The sequence below is a fragment of the Chrysochloris asiatica genome, unplaced genomic scaffold, assembly GCF_000296735.1.
Source record: "Chrysochloris asiatica unplaced genomic scaffold, ChrAsi1.0 scaffold00154, whole genome shotgun sequence".
In the NCBI taxonomy this organism is placed as follows: domain Eukaryota; kingdom Metazoa; phylum Chordata; class Mammalia; order Afrosoricida; family Chrysochloridae; genus Chrysochloris; species Chrysochloris asiatica.
Genome location: NW_006408672.1, coordinates 2,044,796 through 2,060,357, shown reverse-complemented (window position 1 = coordinate 2,060,357; position 15,562 = coordinate 2,044,796). Strand labels below are relative to the sequence as shown.

Genomic DNA, 15,562 nt, shown 5'->3' with positions numbered 1-15,562 from the left:
CATCAATTCCTGGTGCCTTGTTCTTTGCCAATTCTTTCCGTGCACTTTGGACTTCCTCCCTGAGTATCATTGGCTCTTATTCATATGGTACCTCTTGAAATGGTTGAACATTAACCATTTCCTTTTGATACAATGGTTCAGTGTATTCCTTCCATCTTCTCTTGATGCATTCTGCATCATTCAATAATTTGCCCAGAGAATCTTTCAATAACGAAAGTTGAGGCTTGAATTTTTTCTTCAGTTCTCCCAGCTTGAGAAATGCTGACCGTGTTCTTCCCTTTTGGTTTTCTAGTTCCAAATCTTTGCATGTTTTATTATAGTACCTGGTTTATCTTCTAGAGCTGATCTTTGAAATTTTCTGTTCAGCTCTTGGACCTCTTCAATTCTTCTATTTGCTTTAGCTTCTCTACGCTGGAGAGGAAGTTTCAGAGTCTCCTCTGACATCCATTTTGACTTTTTCCTTCTTTCTTGTCTATAAGCCTATAAGGAATATCAATTATACAAATTTATGCACCAACCACTATAGCCAGCAATGATGAAATTGAAGAATTCACCAACTTCTTCAGTCTGAAATTGATCAAACATGCACTCAAGATGTATTGATAATCACTGGCAATTGGAATGAAAAGGTTGAAAACAAAGAGGAAGGATCAGTACTTTGAAAACATGGTCTTGGTGATAGAAATGATGCTGGAGACCCCATGATAGAAGTTTGCAAGACAAATGACTTCACTGGTAATACCTTTTTAAAATAACATAAAAGATGGCTATACACATGGACTTCACCAGATGTAATACACAGAAATCAAATTGACTAAATTTGTGGAAATAGATAATGAAAAAGCTCCACATCATCAGCAAAAACAAGGCCAAGGGCACACTGTGGAACAGACCACCAATTGCCCATATGGAAGTTCAGCCTGAAGCAGAAAATTTCAAGAGACTGAAAATATCCCACCTGAATTTAGAGATCATCTCAAGAACCGATTCGATGAACTAGACATTAATGACTGAAAAATAGAAGAGCTGAGGGATGACATCAAGAACATCACACAGGAAAAAAGCAAAAGGTCAGAAAGAAGACACGGAAGAAAGAAAAGACCAAAATGGATGTCAGAAGAAACTCTGAAACTTACTCTCCAGTATAGAGAAGCTAAAGCAAATGAAAAAAAATTGAGAAGGTAAAAGAGTTGAACAAAAAATTTCAAAGGGCAGCTTGAGAAGACATAGTCAAATATTCATAATAAATATGCAAAGATCTGGAGTTAGAAAATGAAAAGGGACGAATCTGAGTATTTCACAAGCTGAAAGAACTGAGGAAAAAATTCAAGCATCGTCTTGCAATACTGCAGGATTCTTTGGGCAAAATATTGAATGCTACAGAAAGCAGCAAACGAAGATGGAAGGAATATACAGAGTCACTGTACCAAAAAGGAATGATTAATGTTCAACCATTTCAAGAGGTAGCATATGATCAAGAGCCAATGATACTGATGGAAGAAGTCCAATGTGCACTGAAGGCATTGGCTCTAAGAATTTACAGAATACAAATTGAAATCTTTCAACACACTGATGCAGCACTGGAGGTGCTCACTCATCTATGCCAAGAAATTTGGAAGACAGTTACCTGGCCAACTGATTGGAAGAGATCCATGTTTGTGCCCATTCCAAAGAGAGGTGACCTAATAGAATGTGGACATCATAGGATAATATCATTAATATTACAGGCAAGTAAAATTTTGCTAAAGATTATTCAAAAATGATTACTACAGTACATTGACAGGGAACTTGCCAGAGGTTCAAGCAGGATTCAGATGAGGCCGTGGAACGAGGGATATCATTGCTGACATCAGATGGATCTTGGATGAAAGCAGAAAGCTATTTACCTGTGCTTTACTGACTATGCAAAGGCTTTCAACTATTGTGGATCACGACAAGCCTTGGACAGCACTGCAGAGAATGAGTATTCCGGGACACTTAATTGTGCTCATGAGGAACCTGCACATAGACCAAGAGGCAGTTGTTTGAACAGAACAAGGGGACACTGAATGGTTTAAAATCAGAAAAGATGTGCACCAGGGTTGTATTCTTTCATCATATTCAGTCTTTATACTGAGCAAATATTCAAAGAAGCTGGATTATATGAGGAAGAACGTGGCAACAGGATAGGAGGAAGACTCATTAATAACCTGTGACATGCAGATGATACAACTTTGGTTGCTGAAAGTGAAAAAGACTTAAAATACTGTTAAAGATCAAATACCACAGCCTTTGGTATGTATTGCACCTCACTGTAAAGAAAACAAAAATCCTCACCAGTGGACCAATAATGACATGATAAGTGAAGAAAAGATTTAAGTTGTCAAAAACTTCATTCTACTTGAATCCACCATCAATGCTCATGAAGGCAGCAATCAAGAAATCAAAGGATGTATTGCATTGGGCAAATCTGCTGCACAAGATCTCTTTAAAGCTTTCAAGAGCAAAGATGTTAGTTTGAGGACTAATATGTGTTGCAGACTGCAGGTATTGGGGTGTTGACCAGTGTCATGGACAAAAGTCCAGCACGTGGCTGCACTCTGACTTGCTGGCCAGAGACCCTGTGGGCTCAAGGAAGTAACCTCCGGATGTCCCGGGTTCATTGGTTTTTTCAAACTCACTGTGGGGCTAGCTCTGTATAATTCTCTTTAGTCCTATTAATTCATGCTATGCTTCGAACTCCTGTAATTGTAGCTTCTGAGAAAATGGTTTCTTAATGTGCCTCTCTCAATGTCTCCACTGTATTGGCAGTGCTTAAGGTGTTCTGGGAACAAATCTCTCTGAGGAACAAACTCTGGCCACTGGGCAAGCTCATCCAAACTGTTCTTTATCAAATTATTCAGTTATGTTTGATATTAACTTAATACATGAGCCCTTGATACCCATCGACAAATATTAAAACAAAAAACTGCTCCTAAAGCCGAGACTGTAAAAAGCTCCAAAAACAAGTTTGTTGGGAAGCTCTGGAGATAAGTTTCCCCCGGGGCTTTACCTAAAGAACAATAGCGTCTGCCTTCCGGATAGCCCCCAGGTGCAAACCCTGCAGCTAGGCATCTTGCTTTTTCCTGCAGGCCTCAGCCAGCCAGCCGACACAGTGGGACTCCTTTCAATCCTTTTCACCTTGTTCCCATTCGAGATTAGGTGCTTATAGGTATGTTAATTAGCCTGGAGAAACCGAGTTTCTGCCCTGGGAGTCGAACCTGAAAAGTACCATATAATAATTTGCTTGAATTTCTGGAAAATTAAGGATGTTAGATTATCAAGACAATTTGTGATGTATGTTCTAGAATTTGATTCCTGTAAATCATTGTGTCCTATGTTGAACGATTAATCACATTTCACTTCTGTACCCCGTCTTAATAAACCCCGCCTTCCTTTGTGTGAAGCTCCTCCCTGAAATAAAACTGGGGCGCAGATCGAAGCCCGCATGCGTTGCAGCTTGCTGTACAGGCAGGCATTGCAGTTGGCAAGGTGTGCAAACGGCATGCATAGCCAAAATGTTTAGAATGCAGGATCTGTCTGACGCCAGTTACACATCCACTCTGGTTTCGGGGTGTCTTCTTGTCTCTCTTGTTGTGTCTTTGTGTGTATTCTTTCTCTATCTCTGTCGCCGCCAAAGCTCCCTCCTTCGTGAACTGAACCCCCTTGTCGAGGACGGTCCTCAACAAATGTGCACCTGACTCAAGCCATGGTATTTTCAATTGTCTCATATGCATTTGAAAGGTGGACAATGAATAAGGAAGACCGTAGTAGAACTGATGCATTTGAGTTATTGAGAATATTGAAATTACCATGGACTGCTGGGAGAATAGACAAATCTGTGTTGGAAGAAAGATAACCAGAATGTCTCTTAGAAGCTAAGATGGCCAGACTTCGTCTCTATTATTTTGAACATGTTATAAGGAGGGACCAGTCCCTGGTGAAGGACAGGCTTGGTAAAGTGTCAGCAGATCAAAAAAGAGGGAGACCCCCAACGAGATGGATTGGCACAGTGGTAGCAACAATGAGCTCAGGCATAACAATTTTAAGGATGGTGTGGGACCCATGGTGTTTCATTCTTTTGTTCATAGGGTTTATGTGATTTGGAACTGACTCGAAGTCACTTAACAAGAACAACAACAATGCTGAAACAGAGTAATAGCCCATGTCTCCTCTTTGGAGTAGCAATAACTGTTTGATTAATAAAATATTATTATACAGTGGTCTTGTTTGTCTCCTGATAGTTGAGACTCTAAATGTAAACTAATTATGCTGTTGTTGTTACGTGTCCTCCAGTTAGTTCGGGCTCCTAGAGACCAGGGATTATTATTCAGAATATAGAGCCAGCTGGGCCTAAAGCAGGAGGATACCAGTCAGAGCATGGTGTGCATATAGGGTCACAGATCTGCACTTCTCTCTCTGCTGCTAAGTCACCAGAAGAAGCACACCCCATGTTTGAGTCCCCATCTTTCTGGGCATCTAGCAGGAAACGTGAGCCCTGGTGGCACAGTCACCAAGCGCTTGGTTGCTAACCAATAAACCTATCCATAGCTCTGTGAGAGAAAACTGTGGCAGCCTGCTTACATCATTGGAAACCCTATGGGGCCACTCTACTCTGTCCTAGTGGGTCACCATGAGTCAGAATCTATCAATAGATTTTAGTTGGTTTCTTTTTGTTTCAAGAGGAAATGATTTGAGAAGAGTAGGTAAGAGGACATGAAAATATGTGCTTTGAGCTGCTGAGCCGTCTGCCAGGCTGTGAGAAGGCATTGCTGGCAGCATAGGCAACACCAACAGCATGGTCACTGGACTAGCCAAGAGCTCCAAAGCCTTTGACAACAAAATTAAACTATAATAATAGTGCTTGGTTGAATTTTCTGAGGCACATTAACACAATCGTGAGTCATGTGGCCAACTATAAGGCTACAGCTGGGTTTGCCCCTACCTTCAAAGCTCTTCACACTGCTCCCTTCAAGCTCCCATCACTTGTAAAGAAAACCTCATGTCTTCCCCTGTGGAGTCTCATCCCAAGTCATGACAACTCCATGTGTGTCAGAGTAGAGTTCATGCCCCACAGGGCTGTGACCTTTTGGAAAGAGATCACCAGGTCTTTCCTCCAAGGAGTTTTTGGATGGGTTCAAAGGCTGCTTTTTGGTTAATAGCCAAATGTTTAACTGTTGACCACCACCACCACCACCACCACCACACCCCAGGGACTCTGGAGGCTTGAGCTAGTGTGACTGACTGAAAGGTTCATCATTCTTGAAGGAACCTTTCCTTCCACGAGAGCAGTGTGGGATCCAGCATGGGGAACAGAGTGGCATGGGAGCTATCCAAAGGCTGAGGACACCTAACAATGATGATTCACACTGGTGCTGAAGCCTTGCATCCTCTCCCAGGACTCCAGGGGATGAGGCTGTAAAAGCAGTGACTATCCACCAGGGGGCAAGCGCATGGCCAGGGAAGGATAGAGCAATGACCATTGGCCCCACAGTCAGCTTCACAGGCTCTCAGAGGAGGAGCCCGGGCTTAGGGAGGAACCTGTAAGAGCTAGGTACTCTCAGTAAGCAAAACACAGAACTCCCAACAAATAGAAAGTGATCGTTGGAGTGCATTTAGAACTAGACCGTTGGAGCATTCTCCAGGCTGGTTATGACCCCCCCACACACACACACACACTTTCAAAGCAGAAGGCATTGAGTGTCTGGCATGTCTTTACTAGTCCCCCTTACTTGTCCCCAGTGAGAACAGAGAGGATCATGAAGGCAACTCCCACTGCGATCTACAGGTTGGACCCTGCCCGAAGTCACTCATTTTGTCCTGCAGTTCCCAACTCCCTGCAGCAATTCACAAAAGGGAAGGGGGTAGGGGTGGGGATGGGGGAGGGGGGATCAGACGGTGCTGAAACCAGCAGCTACTTTGTGGCTGGGTGACATTAAGGACAAACATAAAACTGCCATTTCAGCTTTCCGTGCAGCTGGCTGTCACTCCCTGGAATGTACAGAAAGCTTGGAGGGAGGACGTGGCGAATGAGAAGGAACTTTTCCATTTCCTATTCGAATTAAGCAAGGATGACAAAACCTAGGGGAATTTTCCTATTGTTAACCGGGCCTTAGAATCCGGCAACAGTTCACAGGCTGCTCAGGGGACCCGTTCTCAGTCCAGTGCTTGAGAATGACTGACCAATGGTGGGGAGGTGGCCAAAGGGGGTCACTATGAGAACCTTTAAGCATTTGTTCACGTGGGGAGATGACCAACTCCACAGCCAAAGAGGGTCCCTATGGGAATCTGTGCAGAGGGCAGTGGGAACAAGACTGCCGACTTATCACTGGCCCCAAGGCATCTGGAGTCAAAGGGGGCTGCGCCCAAATGTTGGGTTGGGAGGACGAGGGTAGAGACACGAAAGGGGAGAGTAGAGGGAGGAAGGGAGGAGGGAGAGAAGGAGAGAGGGAGGGGGAGAAAGGGCGGGCGAGAAGGGGGGCGAGAGCTAAGGGGAGAGGAGGAGGGCGCGCGGGGAGGGAGAGGCAGGAGAGGGAGGGGAGGCGGCGGCGGGGGCGCCAGAGTCGGGCGGCCGAAGGAGGCGGCGCGCGGCAGAGGCTCGGTGCGCCCGGGCGCGCGGCGGTGGCGGCCCTCTCCGGTTGGCTGGTCGCCGCGTCCTGCCCCCGCCCGCGCCTCCTCCCTCCGCTACCCCCTCTCGACCGCTGGCTGGCGGCGAGAAAGTACGTGAAAAGTCCAAGTGCAGACGCTCTGTGCACGATGGGCTCCGGCTCCTCCAGCTACCGGCCCAAGGCCATTTACTTGGACATCGATGGCCGCATCCAGAAGGTAACCCCCGCCCTTTCCTCCCTTCCCATCCGCTAGGTCGCCCCTCACCCCCTGCGCTCGGGCTCGGCGGGCGCCCCCGGCTGTGCCCAGCCTGAGACTCTCCCCGTAAGTCCCCTCTTCCGGAGAGCGGTGCCAGGAGATCGAAGCGGCTGTGGGGCTTGGGCCGGCCGAGCCTCGACGCCGCGCGGAGCAGTGTTGGGGAAGGGGTGTCGAGGCCGTCCGTCCGTGAGTCCGTCCTCGCGCCGGCGGGTCCCAGGCTGCGGCCTCCTGCGCGGCGCGCCACCCGCGGACAACTTCGGTTGGACGAGTGGCGTGGCAGGTGTCACCGCTCTGGTTCCCACTAGGCTCCCTGTGAAAAGGTGCGACACGCAAGAGAATGCCCCCCCATTTTTTTTTTTTTTTAACCACGTAAGGCTTAGATTTTGCGTCCACTGCTATTTCTTAAAGCCTTGATTTCCTGTGAAACCACCCGGAGAGAACCCCTTAGCCCTACCCCCATTAGGGAGCCGGCCTGCCCACAGCACCTTGTGTACCTGCCACCCAGGGGAAACTGGCCGCCCCTTCCTGTGCATCCAGCTGGAGCAGGTGCTGAGGAGAGGGGTTGACCCTCCGCGTAGCTTCGTCTCCCTGCAGCGTCTCCACACCCCCACTCCCAAAAGGGGTCAGACTCTAACCAATCCTGGCAGGTCTATCAGAGGTTGGGGTGGTCGCAGGGCCAGTTATGCGGTTCATCTGCCTTCCTCTTTGAAGGTATGAAGTCCTGTCCCCCTAACCAACTTGTGCCCTATAGGAGAGGGGTACCTTTGCCTGTGGCCCCTCCTCTTCAAAAGTCTTTCCTACTGCAGAGTATCCTGGACCCTGGCATCTGATTGGGGGAAGGGGCAGCAAGAAAGCTCCCCTTAAAAGCCCTGAGGGAAAGCCCTTGTGGGAACATTGCTCTCAGACCGAGGCAGACTTTTCCAAGGACTCCATACAGCTGCTTTCTGCTGTTTCTCACCTGGCTGCCCCAGGTGAAGGAGGACAGCAGAAGAGATGTCCTAGCCTGCCTCAGAGTGAACAAAGCTGGCTTGGTCCCTGGATCGCAGAGGTGCATATGATCTCTGTGGATGGAGAGATCCCCTCATCCCATCCCCTCACCCCATCCCTAAGCTCGAATCCAGGAAACAAAAAAAGCACAGACCTCCCTTCTCACAATTGCCCCCACTCCCACCTCAACCGAAACTAGTTGCTGTGGATTCTTTTCTGACACCTGGTGCCCCGATGTGTGTCAGAGTAGACCTGAGCTCTGTTTTCAGTGGCTGCCTTTTTCAGAAGTGCATCACCAGGCCTTTCTGTTAGTAGCTTGTTAACCATTAGCAGCACCTATAACCAGCCTTGAACTCCTGGTGTGGTGCTTTAGGATCAGCAGTGGACTGCAAACCACAAGGTCTGCATTTCAAACCCATCAGCTGCTCCTTGTGTGGCTGAGTCAGAACCGACTCAACAGTACTTAACAACAGCAGCAGCAGCCAGCTTTAATAGAATCAGGGAACTTGGATCTGGGAGCATCCTCAAAGTCAGGTGGTTCACCCTTTTCGCTTCATTAGCATTGATGTGTTGGTCAGTGGCAGACACAGGGCTAGACCAAGTTCCGTGACTTCCGGAAACAAACACCTAGGTTGCCAGGAATTTAACAACCTCGATGGCACTCAACAGCAGCAACAGTTAGGAGCTCTGGTACTTAGTGGGTTATGAGTTGGGCTGTTAACCACAAAGTCAACAGTTCATAACTACCACTATCATTCTCCCCCTCCACTCACTCCCAAAGGCAAGGGGGGAGGTCCTGATGAATATTTGCCTGCACACACACATTCACTCACACAGACATACACACTCACACACACTTCCACATCCCACTTTTTCTAGCCCACCAGCAGAGAATTTATCAGATTGTCTCTCTTATTTATTTATGTTTTCTAAAGAGATGAGATAAGACTTTGTCATTAGCTGAGACTGAGCTAGTCCCTTCCCAAACACTTCCCGAAGATCTCCTAGGGATGCTCATGGCTAGTGGGTAGGAAGTGGGCGAGCTGGCGAGAGACGGTGGAGCGGTGGAGCGTTTTGAGTCTGCCCAGTCAACCATCATTGCAGGGGCAGGTGGTTTTCAGAGGGTAGCTTTGCTGGCTTGTCCTGGGAGAGGTTGGGCATCTGTGTGGGGGAGGGAAGGTGGCAAGTGGGGAGTCTGATGTGGAGTCACAGCTCCCCATTTTCCGACACGTTGAGCAAGTTCCTTGGTGTTTCTAAGCCAGCAGGTCTTCTATATCAGTGATATTAGCAGGAATCCCCATATCAGCTGTATTGACTGTAGGAGATCTTATAAACAGTTATAGGACACAGGAAACACAATGGGCTTGAATCTCTTTCTTTCTTCCATAAACACCCTTTAACTGTTAAACAGGGGAGGAGGCAAACTATGGCCTTTATACCTCTTTCCTACCTATTACTTATATTGCTTGTTCTTACCGTCTGTCCTCATCTCTCAACACTTTGAGGGGGCGGGCCAAGCCAGCATTTAGCCCTAGTTAAGAGCTGGGCCATTTGGGGCTTCTAGCAGTGCTGGAAACCATCTCTCTCTCTCACAACCTCCATACTCACAGCACCGTGAATTTGATATTTCTCAACAGAGACATTTTTGGTACCGCTGTCATCACTGTGTCTCCTCTGGAAGACCCAGGCTGTAGGTTGTTTCTGAGGCCAATTCCCAGCATGTAGGCATCTCCTCCCTCTCTTTTATCTATCTCATCATCTTCCCAAGAAAGGCCGTGGGAACAAACAAACACACATTGCTTCCCAAGGAGAAGCCCAAAAAACCAGTAGTCTGTAATCTTTACAGAAACAGATTGCCAGACCTTTCTTCCATGCTACTGCTTGATGGTGTTAAGTGCTGCCGAGTAGATTTTGGTCCATAGCAATCCTGTATAGGGTTTCTGGGGAGCAACTCGTGGTCTTGGACTGCTGTGGGCTCAAACCACCAATCTTTAGGTTAGTATCTGAGTGTAAACCATTCGCACCACTCAGAGACCTTTCCAAGGGGAAGTCAGTGCATCTTTCTGCCACCTGCATTGCTGTGTCTCCTGGCTGTCAGTCATGGTACCGAGAGACAATGTCTCTTACGATCTCTGCATTCCTTGTCCCTTGGTCATCCAGCTGTTGGTCATCTTATGTTTCCCTTGGAGTATGCAAAGATGAGCCTGGCTAGAAGTGCCTGCCTTTCTCCTGTCTGGAGACTGGCTGACAATGAGAATTGCAGAGAACTTAGAGAAAACTCCTTGACTTGGGATCTGATTCAATGCTTTTTTTGACAAGAAGAATAACTCGAGGTTCACACAGGGTCACACCACCTGCACAGGGTGCAGAGAGAGAGCCAGCAGTGGGAGTTTGGGGAATCCACATATGACCCTGATGGAAGTTTCTCATCGTAGGGCATTTTCTGGAGCTTGTACACAGGGGTCTCAGAAGGTTCAGATGGTCATCATCCAGAGTCCATAGGATTCCAGGTGGCTGAAGGCATGTTCCCTGGTGCCCCACAGACTGAGGTCCTTCTCCTAGCCCCTGCACTTATCCTTGCCATGTCCTTGAGTTAAGGACTTAGCTTCTGTGTGTCCCTGTTTTTCAGATGCCAGTACAGCAGCATGCTGAAAGCATTAAGCAGAGTAAGGTGGACCACAGAATTATCTAGAAAGTGTCCACTGAGCCGTGACTACAGGCTGAGGTCTGGGACCCAATGTGAGGGTGACACTCAGGACACTCAGGACCCAGCGAGCAGTGGGCACTTTCAGACTGGGCCTTGTGGCCTGGGCAAAGTGCTGGCCTGGCCCTAGGGAGCAGGGCCAGTGCTGTTTTGAAGCTCGTTGTGATGCAGGGGCACGGCAGGGGCTGGGACTGGCGGGAGAGCCAGGGAGATGCCCAAGGGAATAGGGTTCTCTTCCTCCATGTAGATGGGCTCTGTGGAGAAGGAGCCTTTTATGTAGAGGGGTTGGGAATGGAGTTTTCTAGGTTAGGAGCTACTGAGGACAGGTCAGTAACACACCTGTCTCCTACTATTGCTCCTCTACTTCCAGGGAGTGAAGGTCAGGACTTGGTGTCCCCTCTTCCCTTCCCTTCCCCTGCATGCAATCCCTCAGGTAGGCTATAGAAGGAGGAAGCTGAGAAAGTAGGACCAGGGGCCCCTAAACCTGGAAAGTTGGGAATACCTGCTTCCGAAAAAGACCTATTTTAGAAGCTGGGCAACCATTATATTTGCCTGACTGGGTTTTTCTCTAATCCAAGAGTCCCTGGCCTCAACACCTACTCAGAGAAAGGTGACTGAGCTTTGATACCCCAGGGGTGCAGTTGGCATTAAGGAATATCGGGGCTTCCTGTCAGGTGGTACGCCTGACTTTTTACTGACTTGCCAAGTGAGCCCAGAGGGAGGCCATCCGGAACCCTCAGACCAGCCCTCAGCTTTGGTTTGGTGAGGGCCATCTGGGAGCTTAAGAGCCCCATTAAGAGGAAAGGTCTCATTGGTGCGGTCTTACCAGGCCTAACCACACCCTCTGGACAAGGAGCTTTGTCATCACACTGCCAGGACCACCCTGAGCTTTCTGAGTACCATGTCTTTATTCCAGCTTCCTCTTAAGCTGAAACCCAGGTCTTAATAAATAAACAGCCACAGGCCTTGCCTGGTTCTGGGAACAAGGTCGTCCCTGTGGAGTTGACCTTGTGACACTTCCTCTGAAGCTGGCACTTAGCCTTCCGGGCCTGCCCTGTCCCTGACCTCTTCTGTTGCCTCCCAGTGATGTTCTGCCTGGCTCAAGCCCTCCCACCTGCCCGGGGCGTTCCACCCTCTACAGCCTTCCCAGCCCAGGGAAACTTCCCGCTACACTGTCCATTTCTCCCTGGGTCTCCCTGGACTGGCTGGCCCTGTGTCTCCCAAAGAATTTCCGGATCTTTTGCCTTGATTAATTACACAAGCAGGTGTTTCCAGCAGGCTCCTTTCCTTGGGTGCATCCAGTTTCTATTCTTCACAAGTCCACCTGCTCGCCACCCTGACACTTAGCTCCCTCCCTTCACCTCTTCTAGAATGTGTCTGTTCCTGCCACAGTAGAGTCGAAATGAAGTTTTTCTTTAATTTTAAAATGTGTGCACTTGCTTTTTCCCATAGTGCCTGTTAACTGGATAGAACATACTTATACAGCAATATACAACAGCCCTAAGGAGCTCTGGTAGCGTAGTGGTTATGAATCGGGCTGCGGACCTTAAGGTCAGCGGTTCGAAACTACCAGCTGCTCCGTGGGAGAAAGATCAGGCTTTCTACTCCCATAAAGATTTACACCCTCGGAAACCCTGTACAGGGTCGCTATGGGTCGGAACCGACTCGACAGCACTTAACAACAACAACAACAATACAACAGCCCTGGTGGCCCTGCTAGCTTCATCAGATGCTCTAGGGGAGAAAGATGAAACTGGCTATTTCCTTAAAGATTTACAGCCTCAGGAACCCTATGGAGTTCTACTCTGTCCTACAGAGTCACTATGGACTCGATGGCAGTTGTATTTTTTGGTAACACGGATGGTATGAATAGTTTTGTATGTTGTGGCACTATAGGACAAGCTAACCGCGAGGTTGACAGTTCAAACTCACCAGCCACTATTTGGAAACCCTATACTGGGTCAATATGAGTTGAAACTGACTTGATGGCATTTAACAACAACAAACCAATCTTTGAAAGGTTGGCAGCTAAAACCCACCCCATGGTGCCTCATAAGAAAGACCTGGTGATCTACTTCTGTGAGGTGAAAGCCAAGAAAGCCTTGTGGAGTAGTTTTACTCTTAACCTATGGGTCATCATGAATCAGAATAAACTTAGTGGCAATGAGTTTGGATTTTTGGTTTATACCTCGGGCTAGGTGGATCCATCTTAGGTTCTCTGGGCTTGGGCATTGCTGTTCTTGTCCCCTCATTGCCATGGGGACTGAGCCTCGGCTAGCCATCCACACAAACTCCAGTATAATCCCTTTATCTGTTTCTTACATGTTTATAATTTAAGATCCTCAAACAGAGATTGAAATGATAATTCATTCCAGCAGAGAGAAGTTGGAAAAAGGAATAATTCCACACCCATTTTTTTTAATCTATTCATTTTTCATTTACTCTAGGTTATAAATGGTGGTGGTTATGCGCCGTGGAGTCGGTTCTGACCTATAGCGACCCTGTACAAGGTTTCCGAGGCTGTAAATCTGTACGGGAGCAGAAAGCCTCATCTTTCTCCCGCAAAGCAGCTGGTATTTCGAACTGCTAACCTCAAGGTTCGCAGCCCGATTCGTAACCACTACGCTATCAGAGATCCTTAGGTTATAAATAAGTTTTCCTAATGGGCTCAAAACTACTAATTGCAAATAAAGCCATAACCCTGAAATTTTCTTATTGCATATATGTTATTAGAGTCCATATATCTCGGGCTTATTTACCCCTAGAAGGCATGGACGGGGGGCGGCAGGTGTTTGTCTCTTTGATTCCTGTCCAGGGGCCAGCAAACATTTCTGTATAATACTATTGTAGGCCTGGAGGCCTTATGGTCTCTGTTGTAATAATCCAAATCCTGTTGTGACCATAGACAATACATACATAGATAAATGGGTATGTCTGTCCATGTCCTTTTGGGATTTCAAGTGTAAAACTGGCATTGGGAAAAAAAAAAACCAAAAAAAAACTGGCATTAGGGGTGGTGTGATGGGAAACAAGAGCCAGGACAATTTGATTTCCAGCTGAATTTCCACCCTGACCCCAGGCTTGGGATGGCCCCCATGTTTCTGCCTAGGCCGGACCTGCACTGTGAAAATAAGGCAAAGGGTCACTGATTGTATGTGTGGTAAACATATCTGTGTAACCCGACATGTGCCAATTCAACCTTTTTTGCATGTACAGCTCCGTGGCATAGATTAATTCTGATTTGTAACAGTCACCTATACCCATTGTCCAAATCCTCATCACCACTGTAATGTGGTTTCTTTGTTAACTAACAACAGCTTACTAGGATGTGCCTGACTTCTGGAGAGAATGTCCAAATAAGGATGCTGTGAAGTTTGCCTCCAGCCATTTCCTCTGCTTCTAGCCCTAGGGTGCTGAGAATTCTAGGCGCTGCTGACCTCCCTCTGTTCTTCTATTTGCCATGTCTGACCCACAAAACCAAACTAAACCCAATGCCATCAAATCAATTCTGACTCCTAGTGACCCTGTACAGGATTTTCAAGATGAGAGCACAGCTCCTCAGTTTTCTTTTTGAACCGTCAACCTTGTCACCAGGGAGACAAGATCTAAAGAAGCCAATAAGCAAATATGGAGTCAGTGCCCTTAATATACACAGCAATTCCAAGGCAATCATTAAGGGAAATCTTCCCAACACTGTAAATGATGAAACTGGCAATGCAAAGTGACTTACTCAAGCTTGTAAGTGGCAAACTGACATTTAGAACACAGAAGTCTCAAAAGGTCCCCAGGTGGTGCCACCAGTTCAAAATCCACTACTTACCTAAGGGTGGTGGTTTGAACCCACTCACTGGCACTGTGGAAGAAAGGCTTGGCCATCTACTTCCACAGATATTACAGAGAAGAAAACCCTATGGAGCAGATGTATTCTGTAACACATGGGATCAACTCAAGTTGGAGTCTACTAGATGTCAAGGAATTGATTTGTTTGGTTTTGGTTGCAAGCCAGCAGCCACAGACCTGGGACTGGGTGGCTGGAGGCTTGGATGCCACCACTGATATCACCAGTGTTGACAATTAATGGCATATCACACGTGATTCAGTGTGGCCCTGTCACCAAGGGGCTAGCCATCCCGTGGAGAGGTGAGAGCAAGATGCTGGGGCAGGCCACTCACTGTGCCCAGCTCTGTCTCGCCAGCTGGGAAAACCTGCCACTTACGTCACCACTTTGTGCCAATATGGTCTCCTCCATGGATGGAAGCTGTAGAGGTCACCTCTTGGTACATGGCACTAAGTGACATGCATAAGGCTGGACACATTGGGAGCTTTCAGAAATGTTGACTCATCATCTCTTAGTCCCTGTTAATGGATTGAATTGTATCCACACACACACACACTCAAATATGTGTTGGAATCCTGACTCCTAAATCTGTGGATGCAATCCCATTCTGGAGTAGTGTTCTCTTTGTTATGTTAATGAGGCCGTATCAGAGTAGCCTGTGTTTTAAACCTAATCACTCCCGAGATATAACAAAAGCAGGTTAGACACAGGAGCAAGCAAGCAAAATGAGGAAGGTCTAGCCTGGGGGGGTCGCCAAAGAGTGCCAGGTCTAGTGCCAGGTCTAAGAGAGCCTGAGAGAAAGATTTCCCCTCAGAGCTGACAGAACACCTTCCCCCAGAGCCTGGAATTTGGACTTCCGGCTTCCTAAACAGTGAGACAATAAATCTATATTCTTTAAAAATACCCATTTATGATATTTCTGTTAGGGCAGGGCAGCACTAGCATGTTAAGGACGTCCCTTCTGCTCCCCTGAGCCTGGCAGACACCTGCGTATGTATTACTTCCTCCAGCACTTCCATGAGCCCCCTGTGAAGTGGAACCAGAAATGACCACAAAGAGGAAGGCTGTGACAAATCCCCAGACCCAGGGTTCCCATTGCCCTGACCACCTTCATCTTGGTCTTGGAGAGGTTGCACCTGGTGGACTCAAAC

The 15,562-nt window shown here is 47.5% G+C and overlaps 1 protein-coding gene across 1 annotated transcript in view; it reads left to right on the top strand.

Moving 5' to 3' along the window:
• Window positions 1-6,721: 6,721 nt before the first annotated feature.
• PDE9A (phosphodiesterase 9A) overlaps window positions 6,722-15,562 on the top strand; it is a 171,424-nt gene continuing 162,583 nt past the window's right edge. Inside the window, exon 1 of the mRNA XM_006870848.1 lies at window positions 6,722-6,843. Coding sequence (XP_006870910.1) covers window positions 6,827-6,843 — 17 coding nt within the window. The 5' untranslated portion in view covers window positions 6,722-6,826. The remainder of the gene's footprint in view (window positions 6,844-15,562) is intronic.